The sequence below is a fragment of the Phocoena sinus genome, chromosome 4, assembly GCF_008692025.1.
Source record: "Phocoena sinus isolate mPhoSin1 chromosome 4, mPhoSin1.pri, whole genome shotgun sequence".
Lineage (NCBI taxonomy): Eukaryota > Metazoa > Chordata > Mammalia > Artiodactyla > Phocoenidae > Phocoena > Phocoena sinus.
This window is the reverse complement of record NC_045766.1, coordinates 12371692-12391616: the sequence shown is the minus strand read 5'-3', so window position 1 is coordinate 12391616 and position 19925 is coordinate 12371692. Positions and strand designations below refer to the sequence as shown.

Genomic DNA, 19925 nt, shown 5'->3' with positions numbered 1-19925 from the left:
TGTATCTGCTAATCCCAAACCGCTAATTTATCCCTCCCCACCCTTTTCCTCTCTGGTAACCATAAATTCGTGTTCTAGGTCTGTGAGTCTGTTTCTGTTTTGTAAATGTTCACTTGTATCATTTCTCTTTTAGATTCCACATATTCTAAGTTTCCTTTCAATTCTAAAAATCTGTTTCCAAAAAATAATCCCTCAGTTTTCCAAGTGGTATAACTCACTGTTTTCTATATTAATGAAGAAGTAATACTCAGAAAACTGTTGTATCTTTCCATGATATTGCAGAATTATTTGAGTTTTTGAGTTTTCTTCTTTGAGAAGAGCAGACTGAACTCAGGACAGCAAACGTGGTGTTCTGGGTTTACTTAGAACAGCTGGAAAATGCTCCCTCTGTAAGAGGACTCAAAGGAATCACTGCACATTTGGCTCTTCGTACTATTGAATGAGCTAGATTTGATGTCAGAAAGCTGTAAGCGGTCCACTCTTAGCAGTCAGTTGTTGGTAAAAATGTTCCCAGATATTGATGGGAGCTTTATAGTTTTTAGACATAAACAGAATACCTGCAGTTCAGGTCATGCTGTCACAAATTCATCCTGGAGAGTAACAGCCATACAGATCTTCCATGCCAGCTTTTAACTGTATGTGATGGGACACAGAGCAACTGGAAGATTCCACCATGACTTACCTGTGTGCTCAGGAACTGTTTTATATCACTGATGGAATAGGTTTAGACAACAACACTGAGTTGAGTAGAAATTGACTCCCAGCATTTACAGGGATCTTCAGTGGCAAGGGCAAAACTCAGTGATGAGAATTTTGAAGGAATTTCCTTGAGGACTCAGAATGGATGGACTTGAGAGCACTCCTCACCTCATGGTCATTTTGTTTTATCCGCATATACAAGTGTATCCAGAATGATGCAGTCAAAGGCAGTTTCCCACAAAGTGGGGAAATACATGATGGGTTTGTATTAAAACCTTTGTGTCTGCTGGTAGACATTTAGGCATTTGTCAATGTGACAGGGAAATGAAATTCATAGTATTCTCTAGAGATTTATAGAATGCAGTTGGAAACACTAAATTATGCATTCTATTCTGCAAGATTCTTACAGTCAAACCTTTAAGCCCCTCCTTGCCTTTTCTTAATATGATCTTCATAAACTTTTATAAAAGACAAGCCCATTATACAGCATTTGGAAACTACAGGACAAAATAAAGGAAATAATCATCTCTCTTCCTAAGACACAGTTATAGCCAGTAACAAAATTAGTCTGAGTTCTCTAGGTAGGGCACTAGGGTTAGATGCTGCACAATCCCTGCACTTCATGAACTTAAAGTATAGTGAGGAAATATACCCAGAAACAAGGGCAATAAAGCCTAAATTTAAATCGCATCTCTGAGATTTTTTGAGGAAGTTTTGGTTTTAGCAAGTATGAATGCTCTAAATAAAATAAATTTTTTATGTTTTCCTAATTTTCAGATATGTTTCACTAAATTTGGAACTTCTAACATTGTGCTCTTAGCTGATTTGAATTTTCCTTTATTTGTTTTTTTCTGCTGTCATTAAAAACTGCAGCAGAAAAGGGGTGGGAGAGATAAAGTACGTTTTGTGTTTTATATCCTATTTAGTAAAGTGAAGGTATTATTTTATGTGACTTGTGAAAACCTTATGTTTGAACTCTGCATGGGTTTGCTAAGTGTAGATTCATTCATATCTTGCTTTTTGTTTTGTTTTTGTTCTCCAGTTGGGCGACAGCTGAGAGAAACAACAGAATAGACACCTGTGCCCCCTCCGTGGAGCAACAGGTGCCCTCTGTTCTCCGTAGTCTCAATTCAGCCAGTGATTTGTCACATCATGTGTGTCTTACCCTTTTGTTTAAATGTTATTTATTGAAGAGGCTCCTGTTGTATACAGTATAACAACATGATGTGTTCTAGAACTAGATTGAAAAACAGTCTGTAATTGGCTGACAGTAATTAGCAGTTTCAGGACACCACTTTGATTTTGTAATCCTTTGCTGGTAAGATGAGCTGAATTATCTCCTGTAATTTACCTGGAGTGTTTTTTTACTGGTGCACACATGCATGCTCTCTCTTCAAGCAGGAGATGAATCAGTTTGAGAACTCAAGTTACCAACAAACTTTCTACCAAGAATGACCAGTGTTAGAATGCCGTATTTTGAAAACATGCTCATTTTAGATTTGGCATTGCCAGTCCGTTCCCTTGTTTTCTTTAAAGTGTTATTTGCCAGGACATCCCTGGTGGTGCATTGGTTAAGAATCTACCTGCCAATGAAGGGGGCATGGGTTCGAGCCCTGATCTGGGAAGATCCCACATGCTGTGGAGCAACTAAGCCCATGCACCACAACTGTTGAGCCTGCGCTGTAGAACAACTGAAGCCCGCGCACCTAGAGACCATGCTCTGCCACAAGAGAAGCCACCACAATGAGAAGCCTATGCACCACTACGAAGAGTAGCCCCCACTCGCCACAACTGGAGAAAGCCCACGTGCAGCAACGAAGACCCAGTGCAGCCAAAAATAAAATAAATGAAATAAATAAATTTATAAAAAATTTTTAAAAATGTTATTTGCCAAGCAATATCATAAGTTCAAATGACTCTTTAGGTACTTCTTTTTTATTTTTAAATTGCAAAGCATTTATTTTTCAAATATCAATATATTCTAAAATTCAGCGTTAAGTAGAAATATTTGTTAAGTTTCTGAAGCAAAATTTCAGTAAAATATTTGATTATCATAGTTTGCCTTCTTAGATGTTAACCTTGCAAAGTTTATAGTGACTTTTCAATGAATATATGTTAAATTTCTGTTTTAGCTCTTTGATCGAGCATAAGCATTATTTTGAGTTTTGGAGGCAAAAAATCAATTATGTACAGGCACGCCTCGGAGATACTGCAGTTTGGTTCCAGACAACAGCAGTAAAGCGAGTCAAGCTTTTGGTTTCCTAGTGCATATAGAAGTTATGTTTACACTGTACTGTAGCCTGTACAATAGCATTATATCTAAAAAAACAATATATGTGCCTTAATTTAAAAATACTTCATGGCTTAAAAATGAACGAAATATAATGCCATTTTCAGTGACATGGATGGACCTAGAGATTGTCATACAGAGTGAAGTAAGTCAGAAAGAGAAAGACATATATCATATAATATCACTTATATGTGGAATCTAGAAAAATGGTGCAGATGAACTTGTTTGCAAAGCAGAAATAGAGTCACAGATGTAGAAAACAAACTTGCGGTTACCAAGGGGGGAAGGGTAGGGTGGGATGAATTGGGAGTTTAGGACTGACATATATACACTACTATATATATAATAGATAACTAATAAGAACCTACTGTATAGCACAGGGAACTCTACTCAATGCTCTTCAGTAGGTGGTGACCTAAATGGGAAGGAAATTTTAAAGAGAGTGGGTATATGTATATGTATATCTGATTTACTTGGCTGTACAGCAGAAACTAACACAACATTGTAAAGCAACTATACTCCAATAAAAATTAAAAAAAAAAAAACTTCATGGTCAAAAAGTGCTAATCATTATCTGATCACACAAGGTTGCCACAAACCTTTCAAACTGTGAAAACCACAGTATCTGCGGAGCATAATAAAACAAGGTGTGCTGGTCAGTGTACTCCACGTGATGTGTTCAGTTGATTAATGTGAAAAAAGCTACATTTAAATTATTCATATACAAATAACTTTTGACATGTGATATGATATTATTCGACTGTTATATTCTATACATATTCATATTATTTTTATGCTGGTTTCTTGATTTATCTAAAACAAACCATCTTAGTCATGTGGGCTTACTTCAATCCATTACTCTCTGATAATTCTTTGTTAAATGCATAGCAAAGTCCTTGTGGAAAATACATAGTTCTCAAAATCTTTTGTTATTGGTCCTTTTTGTAAATGTCCTGAACTGGGCACTATTTATTTAATAATAGCTAGCTTTATTAAATTAAGGGAACACAGCATGAAAAATATGTTGACATATTATCTAATGAAAGGTGGAAAAAGTGTTCATCTTAAGAGTCTATAAAACTAAGGCTGGTAGAGTCTTACAATTCATTCTAGCCCTTTCCTTGTATCATTTGTCCTGATATATTTGACAGAGATAAACTCTAATGCTGCTTGAACCTTAGTGTCGTTTCTACCTACACTGCATAATGTTTCTCTAGTTAGCAGAATTTGAAAATAGAATGGTTTTGTTTAAAAATTGAAATATTAGATTTTTTCTCTGATTTTATTTCTCCATTGGCTTCTGATTCAAACCTTGAAACCAAGATCCATCTTCTAAACTTGTTCAGCATTTAGAGCATTATTACTGTTTTATTTTGTGTTCTATTGTATATTGCTGCCTAGCACATTACCCTAAAATACAACAGCCTAAAACAACATTTATTACCTCACAGTTTCTGTGGTCGTAACTCCCAGTACAGCTTAGCTGGGTGCCTCTGGCTCAGGGTCTCTCACGAAGCTGCAGCCGAGGCAACAGTCAAGGCCGTGGTCATCTCAGGGTTCAACTTGGGAAGAAGTGCCCACAAGCTCATTAACATGGCCACTGGCGAGCGTCAGGTCCACAGTTGTTGGCTAGAGAGGTCCTTGCTGCATAACTCTCCATAGGATAGCAGCTGGCTTCCTTCAGAACCGAGAGTGCAGAGATGGAAGCCAGTGTCTTTGTAACCAAGAGTCAGGGGTGACATCTCATCTCTTCTGCCATAGTTTATTCCTTAAGAGGTGAGTTGCTAGGTCCACACAGACTCAAGGGGAGGTGATTGATCACACAGGGGCATGTGTACCAGGAGGTGGGTTTTTTTTGTTTTTAGTTTTTATTGGAGTATAGGTGCTTTACAGGAGGTGGGGGTCTTAATGGTGGCCTGCTGCATCGCTTACAAGTACTTTGAACTTATAAAATGTCCCACTTTTACTGTGTTGTGTCATAGGATTAGGGCGATAGAACTGCTTAGCTTGCTGTTGTCTCACAATCTTGAACTAATCATTTTATGTAGAATGAGACTCCAGGAAGGTGTGCAAACCAGGACAGAGATAAAGGCATGTTCATTTGTAGTTTTGCTTGTATGGCCTTTTCTAGTTAATTTGGATAAGGAACTTAGCTAAAAACTCTAAGGTACTATCAAAGTATACAGTTGGGGGTAGTTTATCCTCTGTTCATTATGTAAATTCTAATGTTTATCTTGTTCAGTATTGGTAAAGGTTTCCAAGGTGTCATGAAAAGATGGGGATTTAAAGGCCAGCCAGCTACTCACGGTCAAACAAAAACCCACAGAAGGCCTGGAGCTATTTCAACTGGTGTAAGTATAACTTAGTGATCCTCTTTTTAGTACTAAAGATTCAGCTTTTGTGTATATGGTGCTTTAGTCTGTCCTTGGGATCAAGTCACATTATTTGAATCTTACTCCAGGTGGGTCCTAATAAAAGTCACACATTTATGAGTCCTGGCCTTACTTTACAGAGCCAGACTTGAATCATTTGGTTATATCCTGTGTACTTACGGCCAGTGTTCTCAGTACTTGTCTGCCTGCTTTCTTTCCCATCTCTGTCTCCCATCCTACACTCTGAAGTCAGCTGTAAGTGATCAGGGATCAGAATGCCCTGCCATCTTCCCTCACTGGTTCCTTCACAGATTTGTTTTTGCCTTAGAAGAGACCGTTGGGAAAATTTGTCAAGGACAATATAATGATGAAGGGGAAAGTAATAGAGAAAAAATGGAGAAATAGACAATAAGAGCATAGGAAGGAGAGAAGGAGATTTGTACTGCTAATTTAGTCCTACTGAATATCTCTCCCAGAGGTGTACCATAAAGAGCCTGGGGGATTCTTACTCTTGGGTGGGAAGAGTATGGAAGGGCTCAGGAGTGGCACTTATCTAGATATACTTTTTTGTTAATACTTTTTACTTTGGAACCATGTTAATGTTTTACAAATTCAAAGTAAAATAAAAATGGGGGGGAATCCATAATGGAATATAATTAGGAACTGAACATAACTATTTCAAATGAGTAACAACCTCACTAAAGTGGGGGACTAGAGTAGACTAATAACTCAAGTAACTTATGAACACATAGTTGTTGGCTGTATACCCGGGGTCTAAATTTAAAATGTACTATGTGCAAGTGTTGAGTTCTAATTATGTTTTTTTAGTAGTATTAGTTAGCCATTCTGAGATAATTTTCTGTGAATCATAGGATTGACCAGATAAGTGAATATATTGATAATGGAAGCCAAGTTTCTCACTATTGGTGGTAACTAACTCTCTCCTTTAGTCACTTTGCAGAATGATAGTAACATCAAAAGCCAGGGTGGGAGAGTAGGACCATTCCAACAGCTGTGGACTGGATGGAGTCCAAGTCAGTTAATACAGAAGATTTGTGAAAACAGGCCAGGCAGTCCATTTTTTCTTTGAATGGTGGTGTGACATGTTTTTATGTCCTTCTCAGCCATTATTGGCTCAGTTGCTGCTCTCTTGTTACTGAATTTTTCTCCTAAATATGTTCTTAGTCTATATTTTTTTGTTCTAATCTAATTTAGAAAGGGAATTCTCTAGGGGTAAATGTGACTAAATCCATGTTTAGTTCTTTACTGGGGGCTAGCAAAATGGAGGAAAAAATAAAACATTTTAATGACATATCTTATTTGCATTTTGGTTTGATTGGTACTGTTTGAAATTGATAGTACTGCTTAAAAGTGCTACTTTTTGTTTCTCTCCTTTAGGATGTTGCCAGAGTCTGGCCTGGAACTAAAATGCCTGGACAATTGGGGAACATAGATAGGACAGCATTTGGACTGAAAGTAAGTTTCTGGAGTGGCTTTTTAGAGGAGTGGTTAAATTAGTGCCTAAAGGCAAATGCACCAGCATACATATTTAACGTGTGTCTGCGTATGGTGTTCTAATAGGTTTTACAATTATTGAGCGGTGGGGGAAACGTGTACTCTGTGTGTGTGTGTGTGTGTGTGTGTGTGTGTGTGTGTGTGTGTGTTGGAGTTGTCATATATGTTCATTTAACATGCAAGCCATGGAAAATGCATTCATTAAAAAGTTAATTGTCTACTATTTGACCTGGAAGATTTCCACAAAGTGTTGTTGCATGAAAAAAGAGATTCAGAGCATTACGTATAATACTCTTATAAAAGAGTAAACAGAAACTCCCTACATGTATATGTCACCATGCCATGTAAGCACAGAGAAGAATAGATGGTTATATATCATATTGCTTTCAATTAAATGTCAAATGTGTGGGCGGATGTGGGTGAGGAAGAGGAGGGACGAAGACAAAATATGAGACAATCAAAATAGGAAAATAGAGTACTAAAAAAGCATTGTGGTATATATCCATTTTTGTAAAATAATTATGTATTTAAAAGGGGTGGGGAGTTAAATTCACTGTCTGCTAACTTGAGCAACATATGTAATATCTAACTGAAAATGAGTTGTACATAATAGGTGCCATGTAATTATATTTTTATTAAAACAACTAATCTGTCTGTATGTGTGAAAAGTATAGAAAGTACAAAAAAGAAAATAGGCCATTCAAAAGAACAACCCCCAAAGACAACCACTGGTAACATTTTGGTACATATTCTTTCATTCTCTATTCTAGATGTATTTTATTTATAAATTTTAACCAGCAGAAGTTTTTTAAATTTTGTATAATTAAATCTAAGGGTTTTTTTTTCCCTCTTCTGTTACATTTATACTTGCCATAGACAACTATTTGTAACTGTCTTTGTGCATTTTCTTTTCATGTATGCATATGTGTGACAGGAGAGAGATTTCAGTTGCCCTAGTATTTAGCATTTAGCCATGAACTATGGGTCAAACTTGATTTTACCCCCAAATACTTTCTCAGTACCATTTCTTGATTGTTCTCTCATTTGTGTAAATGTTTTTCCCATGTGAAGATCTGTTTGAAGGCCATCTGCTCAGCACACTTTTTAAAAAAATTAGACCCAGAGAGGTTGCAGCTTCCCAGTTTCTAGTTGCAGCAAGCTCATGTTAACTAAGAATAAAATAAAATTGAATTTTCATGTGTTATTCTTAATGGTGCCAGGAGAATATTGAAATATCCAAGTAGTCTTGATCGTTCAGTCACATTTATACTTAAAATGAGAGTTTTCTACCACTTACATGAGACATATCTGTTGTAGTATTACAGTACAAGTCATCCATAGGATTTGAAAGTTTTATTCTCGTTCAGTATTTTGAGGTGCTAACATGATTATTTCTTTACAGGCTACTTATAGCCTCAGCTTTTGTTTGTATTGATATAAATATATTCTAATATTTTTAACTCTTAAGGTTTGATTTTATTTCCACTTCAGGTGTGGAGAATAAACACAAAGCACAATATAATCTATGTAAATGGCTCTGTACCTGGACACAAAAATTGCTTAGTAAAGGTATGTATAACTCTCTTTATTTTCCCTTGTTCAGAGATGTGGATGTGTGCCATAAGTTCTCCTCTCACCCATAAATGTGTCTTGAAAATAAGTAGCTGTTTCTCGAGATGTTCTTTGCTATTTTTTCTGCTTTTTAGTAGCACCTGAGTGAGAAAATTGCACAAAATAACCTATAGCCTATGTCTCTAAAACCATGAACCTGCACCTTTGTTACTGGTAGGTCCAGTAAGAGGTTCTTTAGAAATACAGAAGGATATTAGCAAAACTACTTGCAAAAATATCAATATATCTCTATCCTTCCAAAAAATAACTTTTTCATTTTTTAAGAGTACTTTGACATGGGAACCAGAAGTATATGTGGTGGAAATAAAATGAGAAATGAGAATCAACAAGAAAGGTGGTTTGAGGTGGACATTTTAAGGAAAGATTTATTATTATCATTATTACTAGTATTGCTCTGTTTTCCTTAAAAATACATTTTTATGTTCAAAACATGAAGAGAAGAAAACATGTTATACAAGATAGACTTGAAAAAACATTCTTAAGCTCTCAGAGATTTATTTCCATCAAATAAAATACAAAATAAATATTCAACGTGGGATTTAAGTCAACATAATACAAAATGAGACATCACTTTTGAATTTTGAATCTTCCATTCTGAAAATAAATTTGTAGTTGAAGTGATATCAGCAGTTCCCCAAAATAGATTCTTCATTACTCTTCCAACAATAACAACAAAAATAGGCTGAAACTTAACCCTCAGAATTTTCAAAAAACCTGTCTTTTTCTATGTATTCTTTTCTTTTTTTTTTGTGGTACATGGGCTTCTCACTGCTGTGGCCTCTCCCGCTGCGGAGCACAGGCTCCAGACGCGCAGGCTCAGCGGCCCTGGCCCACGGGCCCAGCCGCCCCATGGCATGTGAGATCCTCCCGGACCAGGGCACGAACCTGTGTCCCCTGCATTGGCAGGCAGGCTCTCAACCACTGCGCCACCAGGGAAGCCCCTTCTTTTCATTTCTTAAAGTAGGTTCCGTTACTAGCATAAGGTACAATATTTGTTTCAGTCTTACAGTAATTAAAATTCCCTTTCTGGAACTCTTCACTTTTTTGACTAGAGTATTCTCATTTTTTTTTTAAAAGAAAAAATGCATTTGATTAATTCTTGCAAGATTTTTTGGTCTTTTTTTTTTTTTTAAGTTTGCAGTTTTTTAGGTTTAAGTAAGTTTTCAGACCCCTGGTGACCCAAGTCATGTACATAGTGACAGGTACTTGAAGCCAGCACATTGTCATTGTGCTTTTCCTAACATTTTGGCCTCATAATTCAGTGTATTCCTACCTCCAGATTTATTACATTGTTATAAATATAACAACCTAATAAAAAAGGAAAATGATCATTTTTCATAATAAATTATACTGGATAGCAGATGAAGTTTTAAACATTGTCAAATCCTCCTTTTCTCCCCATTTACTGTATACAGTTCTAGGCTGGCTTCCAGCTGAGCCTCACTGTTGCTGTGACTTCTCAGGTTCACCTCAGTATCTTCCTTGACTCCAGGAGGGATGAACAGGTGAACTGCCTTGAAAAACCATATGTGCAGGGTTCTGATCTGGTTGTTATAAATAGTTTATAATCAACAACACTTATTATTCAGATTTTTCCACCCACTTCAATAAAGATTGCCTCCAGAAACTCAATCCATTTAATGGATGGTGGCTTGCTATCACTGAAGATATTCAGAAGGTACACTGAAGGCAATTCCAAAAGAGGAGTCCAAATACATTTTGAGAAACTATACCATCAGAGAAATGTCTAGACACTTTGAACTGATAACACACTAGGTGAATATATTTCCAACAAACAGATTTTGATAAAAGAACTCATCTTGAAAAAAAATCTTTGAAATATAGTGCCTTTTAACTGTCTTTTATAACCTTAAATGTCTGTCCCAAACATTAAGATGTGGGTTTGGGGGAGTTTTTTGTGGGCTTATGTTTTAAATGCCAAAAGTTTGGTAAATCTTCTGAAAACAGTCACCCCACTTTGTCCATTCTTCCCAGTGATCCCATAGCAGGTGAATAAGCCCCTTGCCATTGGAAGTTGAGGCTCGTCCTGCTGGACAGGCAGCCTTAGTGGCATCCACTCACTGCACAGGAGCTTTTGGTTCCATCAGAGTACAGAGTACAGGGCTGCCTGTCTGTCATTCATTCTAAAGTTAGTAAGATAGTCTTAGGGATAACCAACCTGTTTAATTAATGTAAGCTTTTTGTTCTTTGGAGTCACTAAATGTATCAAGAGAGCCTAAAGAACTGTTATTTACAGCATAGTGTACTGTAATATTTGTGTGTGCTCGTCCCTATATCCTAATTTATAATTTATTTTCAGATTTGCCTGTTTTGTGTGTGTGTGTCCTACCTCCAGCTTTCCTAAAAAGTGTTTGAACTGGTTTGCCGATATACATAAATATAAAAAGAATGAGAGGGAGTCCTGAAGGCGGGGAAATAATAAAGCCAGGGATAAGATTCAGTGCACAAAAACATGTACCAGCAAATTCGGGACAAGATGGTGGAGAAGAGGGACCTTGAGCCCACCTTCTCTTATGAGCACACCAAAATCACAACTAACTGCTGAACAATCATCAATTAAAGAAAAAGCTGGAACCTACCAAAAAAGATATTCTACATGATATAAAAAAGAAACCACAATGAGATTATAGGAGGGGTGCACTTGTGATGTAATCAAATCCTTTACTACCTGGCGACACAAAAACTGGAGAATGATTATATCACAGAACTTCTCCCACAGGAGTGAGAGTTCTGAGCCTGACGTCAGGCTCCCCAGCTGGGGGCCTGGCATCAGGAAGAGGAGCTCCCAGAGCATTTGGCTTTGAAGGCCAGTGGGACTTGATAGCAGGAGCTCCACAGGACTGGGGGAAGCAGAGACCTCACTCATAAAGGGCACATGCAGAACCTCATGCACCTGGAACCTGGGCAAAAGCAGTAATTTCATAGGAGCCTGTGCCAGACCTACCTGCTGGTCTTGGAGGGTCTCCTGGGAAGGTAGGGGGCAGCTGTGGCTCACCCTTACGACATAAAAACCAGTGGCAGATATATTAGGGAGTATTCATCTTCATGAACTCTTGCTGGAGGCTGACATCTTGCTTGGGTCATTAGCACCAAAACCTGGCCCCACCCAACAGCCTGTAGGCCCCAGTGCTGGGACACCTCAAGCAAACAACCAAGTGGGCAGGAACACAGCTGCATCTGTCAGCAGACAGGCTGCCTAAAGACTTCCTGAGCCCACAGCCGTCTTTGGACACACCCTTTGACACGGCCCTGCCCACCAGAGGGTGAGGAATCAGCTCCACCAACCAGTGGGCTGGCACCAGCCCCTCCTGTCAGGAAGCCTGCACAAGCCTCTAGAGCAGCCCCATCCAGCCAGGGGCAGACACCAGAAGCAAGAAAACTACGATCACACAGCCTGTGGAACTGGGTCTGCAAACAGACTGGTCCCTGATCCTTCAGGGATGAGAGGGAAGTGTACTGCTGGGACATACAGGACATCCCACTTCTCCAAGGTTGAGAAATGTAATTAACCTACCACACACATAAAAATACAAGTAGAAATTTAGACAGACTGAGGCGGCAGAGGAATATGTTTCAGATGAAGGAACAAGATAAAATCCCTGAAGAACAGCGAAGTGAAGTGGAGGTAGGCAGTGTACTCGAGGAGTTCAGAGTAATGATTGTAAAGATGATCCAGGAATTTGGGAAAAGAATGGATGCACAGAGCAAGAAATTAGAAGTTTTTAACAAAGTCAGAAAATATAAAGAGCAACCAAACAGATGAATATAATAACTGAAATGAAAAATACACTAGAAAGAACCAGTAGCAGAATAAATGAGGCAGAAGAATAGAGCAGTGAACTGGAAGACATAGTAGTAGAAATCACTGCCGTGTAACAGAATAAAAAAGAATGAGAAGAAATTAGGACAGTTTAAGAGAACTTTGGGACAACATCAGGCACACTAACATTCCCATTGTAGGGATTCTAGAAAAAGGAGAGAGAAAGGGCCTGAGAAAATACTTGAAGAGATAATAACTGAAAACTTCCCTCACCTGGGGAAGGAAACAATCACCCAAGTCCAGGAAGCGCAGAGTCCCATAGACGATTAACCCAAAGAGAAACACACCAAGACACATAGTAATCAAATTGACAATACTTAAAGATAGAGAAAATATGAAAAGCAGCAAGGGAAAAGGTATAAATAATGTGCAAGGGAACTCCCGTAAGATGGTCAGCTGATTTTTGAGCAGAAATTCTGTAGGCCAGAAGGGAATGGCATGATGTATTTAAAGTGATGAAAAAGTCTACAACCAAGAATACCCAGCAAGGTCCTCACTCAGATTTGATGGAGAAATCAAAAACTTTACAGACAAGCAAAAGATAAAAGAATTCAGCACCACCAAACCAGTTTTACAACAAATGCTAAAGGAACTTTTCTAAGGGGAAAAGAAAAGGCCGCAACTAGAAACAAGAAAATTATGAAATGGAAAAGCTCACTGGTAAAGGCAAACATGATAAAGGTAAATTGTCCACACACAAACTAGTAGGGAGGTTAAAAGACAAAAGTAGTAAAATCATCTGTATCCACAATACACAGTTAAGGGATACACAAAACAATTAGATGTGAAATATGATATCAGGGACCTCCCTGGTGGTACAAGTGGTTAAGAGTCTGCCTGTCAGTACAAGGGAAACAGGTTCAAGCCCTGGTCCGGGAAGATCCCACATGCTGTGGAGCAACTAAGTCCGTGCACCACAACTACTGAGCCTGTGCTCTAGAGCCCACGTGCCACAACTATTGAAGCCTACGTGCCTAGAACCCGTGCTCCACAACAAGAGAAGCCACCACAATGAGAAGCCCATGCACTGCAACCAAGAGTAGCCCTTACTCGCTGCAACTGGAGAAAGGCTATGCACAGCAACAAAGACCCAACGCAGCCCCCCAAAATAATTAATTAATTAAAGGAAAAAAGAAATAGATCAAAAACAGTAATCGTGAAGGGAAGAGAGTACAAATGTGGGGTATTTAAAATGCAGTTGAAATGAGATCAGCAACTTAAAACAATCATATATATTATATATACACACACACGCTGCTATACTAAAACATAGTAACCACAAACCAAAAATCTATAATACATATACACACAATAAAGAAAAAGGAGTCCAAACATAACACAGATAGTCATCAAATCACAAGAGCAGAGAACTAAGAAGAAAGGGACAAAAGACCTACAGAAATCCAATAACAAAATGGCAATAAGAACATGTATATTGATAATTACCTTAAATATAAGCGGATCAAATACTCCAATCAGAAGGCATAGACTGGCTAAATAGATACAAAAAGTAGACCTGTATACATGCTGTCTACAAGAGACCCACTTCAGATCTAGAGACACACAAAGTAAGGGGATGGAAAAAGATATTCCATTGCAAATGCAAATCAAAAGAAAGCTGGAGTAGGAATACTCATATCAGACAAAATAGACTTTAAAATAAAGACGGTTACAAGAAAGAAGGACACCACATAATGATCAAGAGATCAATCCAAGAAGAGATATAACAATTGTAAATATATATGCACCCACCATAGGAATACCTCAACATATAAGGCAGATGTTAATAGACATAAAAGTAGAAATTGACAGTAATAATAATGGGGGACTTTAACGCCCCACTTAAATCAATGGACAGATCGTCCAGACAGAAAATCACTAAGGGAAACACAAGGCTTAAATGACCCATTAGACCAGATGGGCTCAATTGATATGTATAGAACCTTCCATCTGAAAGCAGAATACACATTTCAAGTGCACATGGAACATTCTCCAGGATTGATCATATGTTGGGCCACAAAGCAAGCTGTAGTCAATTTAAGAAAATTGAAATTATATCAAGCATCTTTTCAGACCACAACTCTGTGAGTTTAGAAGACAACCAGGGAAATCCTTGGTGGTCCAGTGGTTAGGACTCCGTGCTTTTACTGCCAAGGGTGCATGTTTAATCCCTTGTCAGGGAACTAATATCCCACAAGCCGCCCGATGCAGCCCAAGAAAAAGAAAGAAAGAAAAGAAAACAGCCACAAGAAAAAAAACTGCAACAAACATGTGGAAGTTAAGCAGTATGCCACTAAACAACCAATGGATCACTGAAAAACTCAAAGTGTAAATCAAAAAATACTTAGAAAATCATGAAAACGAAAACACAATGATCCAAAACTTATTGGACACAGCAAAAGCAGTTCTAAGAGGGAAGTCTATAGCAGTACAATCTTACCTCAGGAAACAAGAAAAATATCAAATAAACAACATAACCTTACACCTAAAGCAACTAGAGAAAGAACAGTTGAAACCTAAAGTTAGCAGAAAGAAAGAAATCATGAAGATCAGAGCAGAAATAAATGAAATAGACACTTTAAAAAAATCAATAGAAAAGATCAATGAAATAAAAGCTGATTCTTTGAAAAGATAAACAAAATTGGTAAACCTTTAGCCAGGCTCATTATGGAGAAAAAGGAGGACCCAAATCAGTAAAATCAGAAACGAAAAAGCAGAAGTTACAGCCAATACCACAGAAGTACAAAGGATCATAAGAGGCTGCTACGAGCAACTATATAGCCATAAAATGGACAACCCTGAAGAAATGGACAAATTCTTAAAAAGGTGTGATCTCTCAAGACTGAACCAGGAAGAAATAGAAAATATGAACAGACGAGTTACCAGTACTGGAATTGAATCAGTAATTTTAAAACTCCCAACAAACAAAAGTCCAGGACCAGATGGCTTTAGGCAAATTCTACCAAACATTTAGAGAAGAGTTAACACCTATCCTTCTGAAATGATTTCAAAAAATTGCAGAGGAAGGAACACTTCTGAACTCATTCTATGAGGCCACCATCACCTTGATACCAAAACCAAAGATATCACAAAAAAAGAAAAGTACAGGCCAATATCACTGATGATCATAGATGCAAAAATCCTCAACAAAATCAAACCAAATAAAAAAGAAAATCTAGCCAACCGAATCCAACAATACATTAAAAGGATCATACACCATGATCAAGTGGGATTTATCACAGGGGTATAATGAATTTTCAGTATCTGCAAATCAATTAATGTGATACACCACATTAACAAGTTGAAGAATAAAATTATATGGTCATCTCAATAGATGCAGAAAAAGCTTTTGATAAAATTCAACATCCATTTATGATAAAAAAAAAAAAACCTCCAGAAAGTGGGCATAGAGGCAACCTACCTCAGTATAATAAAGGCCATATGTGATGAGCCCACAGTTAACATCATAATCAACAGCAAAAAGTTGAAAGCATTTCCTCTAAGATCAGGGACAAGACAATTGCCCACTTTTGCCACTTTTATTCAACATAGTTTTGTAATTCCTAGCCACAGCAATCCGAGAAGAAAAAGAAATAAAAGGAATCCAGATTGGAAAAGAAGTAATTAAATTGTCACTTTTGCAGATGACGTGATACTATACATAGAAAATCCTGAAGATGCTATCAGAAAACTACTAGAGCTCATCGATGAATTCTGTAAAGTTGCAGGGTACAAATTAATACATAGAAGTCTGTTGCACTTCTATACACTAAGAACAAAAATCAGAAAGTAAAGGAAACAATCCCATTTACAATCACATCAAAAACAATAAAATACTTAGGAACAAACCTACCTAAGGAGGCAAAAAAACCTGTACTCTGAACATTATGAGACGCTGATGAAGGAAATTAAAGAAGACACAGATGGAAAGATATATGATGTTCTTGGATTGGAAGAATCTATATTGTTAAAATGACCATACTACCCAAGGCAATCTATAGATTCAATGCATTTCCTATCAAATTTCCAGTGGCATTTTTCACAGAAGTAGAACAAGAAATTTAAAAATTTGTATGGAAACACAAAGGACCCCAAACAGCCAAAGCAATTGTAAGAAGGAAGAATGGAGCTAGAGGAATCAGGCTCCCTGACTACAGAGCTACAGTAAGCAAAACAGTATGGTACTGGCACAAAAACAGACATATAGATCAATGGAACTAGATAGAAATCCCAAAAATAAAGCTGTGCACATATGGTCAGTCTACATCAAAGGAGGCAAGAATATACAATAGAGAAAAGGCAGTCTTTTCAATATGTAATGCTGGTAAAACTGGACAGCTCTGTGTACAAGGTTAAAACATTCTCTAGCACCAAATACAAAAATAAATTCAAACTGGATTAAAGACCTAAATATAAGACCAGATACTATAAAACTCCTAGAGGAATAAACAGGCAGAACACTCTTTGACATAAATTGCAGCAATATCTTTTTTGATCCATCTCCTAGAGTAATGGAAATAAAAACAAAAATAAACAAATGGGATCTAATTAAACTTAAATGCATTTGCACAGAAAAGGAAACCATAAAATGGAAAGACAACCTGCAGGATGGGAGAAAATATTTGCAAAACGATGCTACCAACAAGAGGTTAATTTCCAAATGTACAAACAGCTCATACAGCTCAATATCAAAAAAAACCAAACAACCAAATCAAAAAACGGGCAAAAGACATTTAATGTCTAAGTAGACATTTCTCAGAAGAAGACATAAATGTGGCCAAAAGGCATATGAAAAATAATGCCCAACATCGCTAATTAGTAGGGAAATGCAAATCAAAAAAAACTATAATGAGGTATCACCTCACACCAGTCAGAATGGCCATCATCAAAATGTCTACCAATACTAAGTGCTGGAGTAGGTGTGGAGAAAAGGGAGCCCTCCTACACTGTTGGTGGGAATGTGAATTGGTGCAGCTACTATGGAAAACAGTATGGAGACTTTTTAAAACTAAAAGCAGAGTTACCATATGGTCCAGCGATCCCACTCCTGGGTATATATCTAGAGGAAACAATAATTTAAAAAGATACATGCACCCCAATGTTCATCACAGCCCTATTTACAGTAGCCAAGAGATGGAAACAACCTAAATGTCCATCGACAGAGGAATGGATAAAGAAGCCATGGCTACTCAACCATAAAAAAGGAAATAATGCCATTTGCAGCAACATGAATGGACTAGAGATTATCATATTAAGTGAAGAAAGCCAGATAAAAGATATTATATGATATCGATTATATGTGGAATCTAAAAAATGATACAAATGAACTTATTTACAAAACAGAAATAGACTCACAAACATAGAAAACAAACTTATGGTTACCAAAGGGGAAAGGGGTGATGGAGGGATAAATTAGGAGTTTGGGACTAGCAGATACAAAGTACTATATATAAAACAGATAACCAGCAAAGATCTACTGTATAGCAAAGGGAACTATACTCAATATCTTCTGATAACCTATAATGGGAAAGAATATGTATATATGTATAACTGAATCACCTTGCTGTTTCTTGGGTATAATAGATCTATAAAAATTTGAAAGTACCTGAGAATTCACCATTTAGGCAATTTATAACTAATTTTTCACAGTTATCAAATTTGCACAGAAAGTTTTGTTGTTCCTTTTGTTGTTTAGCTGCTTGGGTTTTATTTTCAGTTACAAATTCTGAGACAATTGAATTGGTAAGAATTTGACTTTTTTTCCCCAAGTTAAAGTTCACCTCAAGATTAGTGGATTGGAAAAAAAAGGTTAAACAAGTATATTTTCTTCTGGGCAACTTACTGATAATTTCTTGGAACAATTTTAATGAGAAAAATTAATATAGGTGTTTTTCTGTACTTAGCTATTGCTAGCAGCTGTGTACTTACTTCAACCATATTATTCAGTTCTTATTGCCAAAATGAGTATGCCTTATTTTAATCTGTTTGTGTAATTACGTGTAATTGTTTTTTTACTTCTCTCTGAATGAAGGCTGTAGAATGAGTCAGAAGCTTTAAAGAACCCAGTGTTTTCCAAAAATATAACCCAACATTTTAGATCATATCAATATCTGTACTGTTCCTCAGTTAATGAATTTACAAATGTAATTAGAATATTTTTAGAATATCAAGAGCTAATACAGCTGTTTTCAAGACTTCTGGGTTTATTATTGTTTCTGCTAAATACTATTCTGTCCTTAGCTTCTCAAAGAGAACACTACTTGTTAAATACAAGCTAATTTCCTTAACAAAACTTGATATTTTGGGTTATGTGCTCTTAGAATTAAGGCTAACAAAAGTACTAGGTAAATTTTATATTTTTTAACCCAAACTCAAAAAATTTATGGTAGAATATAGAATAATAAAAATGTAAGTAGATAATAAAATTAATAATTGAGATGTAGATAGTAATACCTTTTAGGTAGATAGTTTATATCAGTTATTTATATTTGAAAAATCAATTTGGGTATAATTGATATTTATGTAGTAATTGTAGAATATAATTTATTCTGTTGGGCAGTTCTGTTTATGGATAAAATATAATCAGAGTAATTTTAATCTCATGAGATAGCTGATTAACTTGAGGAAGGTTATATTTCTGTCATTGAATTAGTTTATTGGAATAAAAATACATATATAAAGTAAAAGGAACTCAGTGTATAACAGCTGTGTTATTCACATTAGAAAATTAAAGAACAAAAAACAAAGAAAAAGGAAGAGCTGTTCTTTGATTATGAATAAGTAAACCAGACTATCTTTAAATAACTTAATTGGTATCACTTATTAATAAGACCTTTGCTTCCTCCCCCCAGATCAAAGATTCTAAATTGCCTGCATATAAGGATTTCTGTAAAAATCTACCATTCCCAACATATTTCCCTGATGGAGATGAAGAGGAGCTACCAGAAGATTTGTTTGATGAAGACTTGTGTCATCCTGGGGCACCTTCTATTACGTTTGCCTGACCTGGACATGACAGACTCCCACATGTCCTGTGAATTCTGATGAGCCAGAACAATAATATAACCAGGAATTATGTTTTCTTAGTAACAACATACCACACTGGTTATCTTTGTCAAGGGCATAAATTTATCATTCGTCCTCCAACTGAATTTCATTTAAAAAATTACCACATTAAGCAAACCGGTTAAGTAGATTGAATATGCCAAATTTAGATGGACCGGCAGTTTGCATATTAGTAAAATCTTTGTAATTTGTGGGCTTTGTCCTTTTTTTACTATGTATTTCTCAAGTTATCTTAAATGTTTATAAATTTAGCTTCTTTTACTGAAGACTTGTCTGTCTTTGTGAAAGGGTGGTTGTGGAACAGTGTCAAATCATATGGGGACTATGGTGTTACCTATTTAGGTAAAAGAAACTATTTCCTGAGTCCTAAAAAGAAAAAGGAATTGAGATTTTTATCTAGATTATAGAAATGTTTATGTCATAGTTAAAAGCCTGACACAATAAGATCATAAATTATGGGTCTTATTTACACTTCTGTTGGGAGGTATAGTTATTTTTTAGTTAGATCACT

At 36.6% G+C, this 19925-nt stretch overlaps 1 protein-coding gene across 2 annotated transcripts in view; it reads left to right on the top strand.

Moving 5' to 3' along the window:
* Nucleotides 1–19680, top strand: part of MRPL3 (mitochondrial ribosomal protein L3) — a 45055-nt gene extending 25375 nt beyond the window's left edge. For both annotated transcript variants that reach the window (XM_032629820.1, XM_032629819.1), the window contains 4 exons: nucleotides 5232–5340; nucleotides 6760–6837; nucleotides 8368–8445; nucleotides 19201–19680. In XM_032629820.1, coding sequence (XP_032485711.1) covers nucleotides 5232–5340; nucleotides 6760–6837; nucleotides 8368–8445; nucleotides 19201–19353 — 418 coding nt within the window. In that variant the 3' untranslated portion in view covers nucleotides 19354–19680. The remainder of the gene's footprint in view (nucleotides 1–5231; nucleotides 5341–6759; nucleotides 6838–8367; nucleotides 8446–19200) is intronic.
* Nucleotides 19681–19925: the final 245 nt, after the last annotated feature.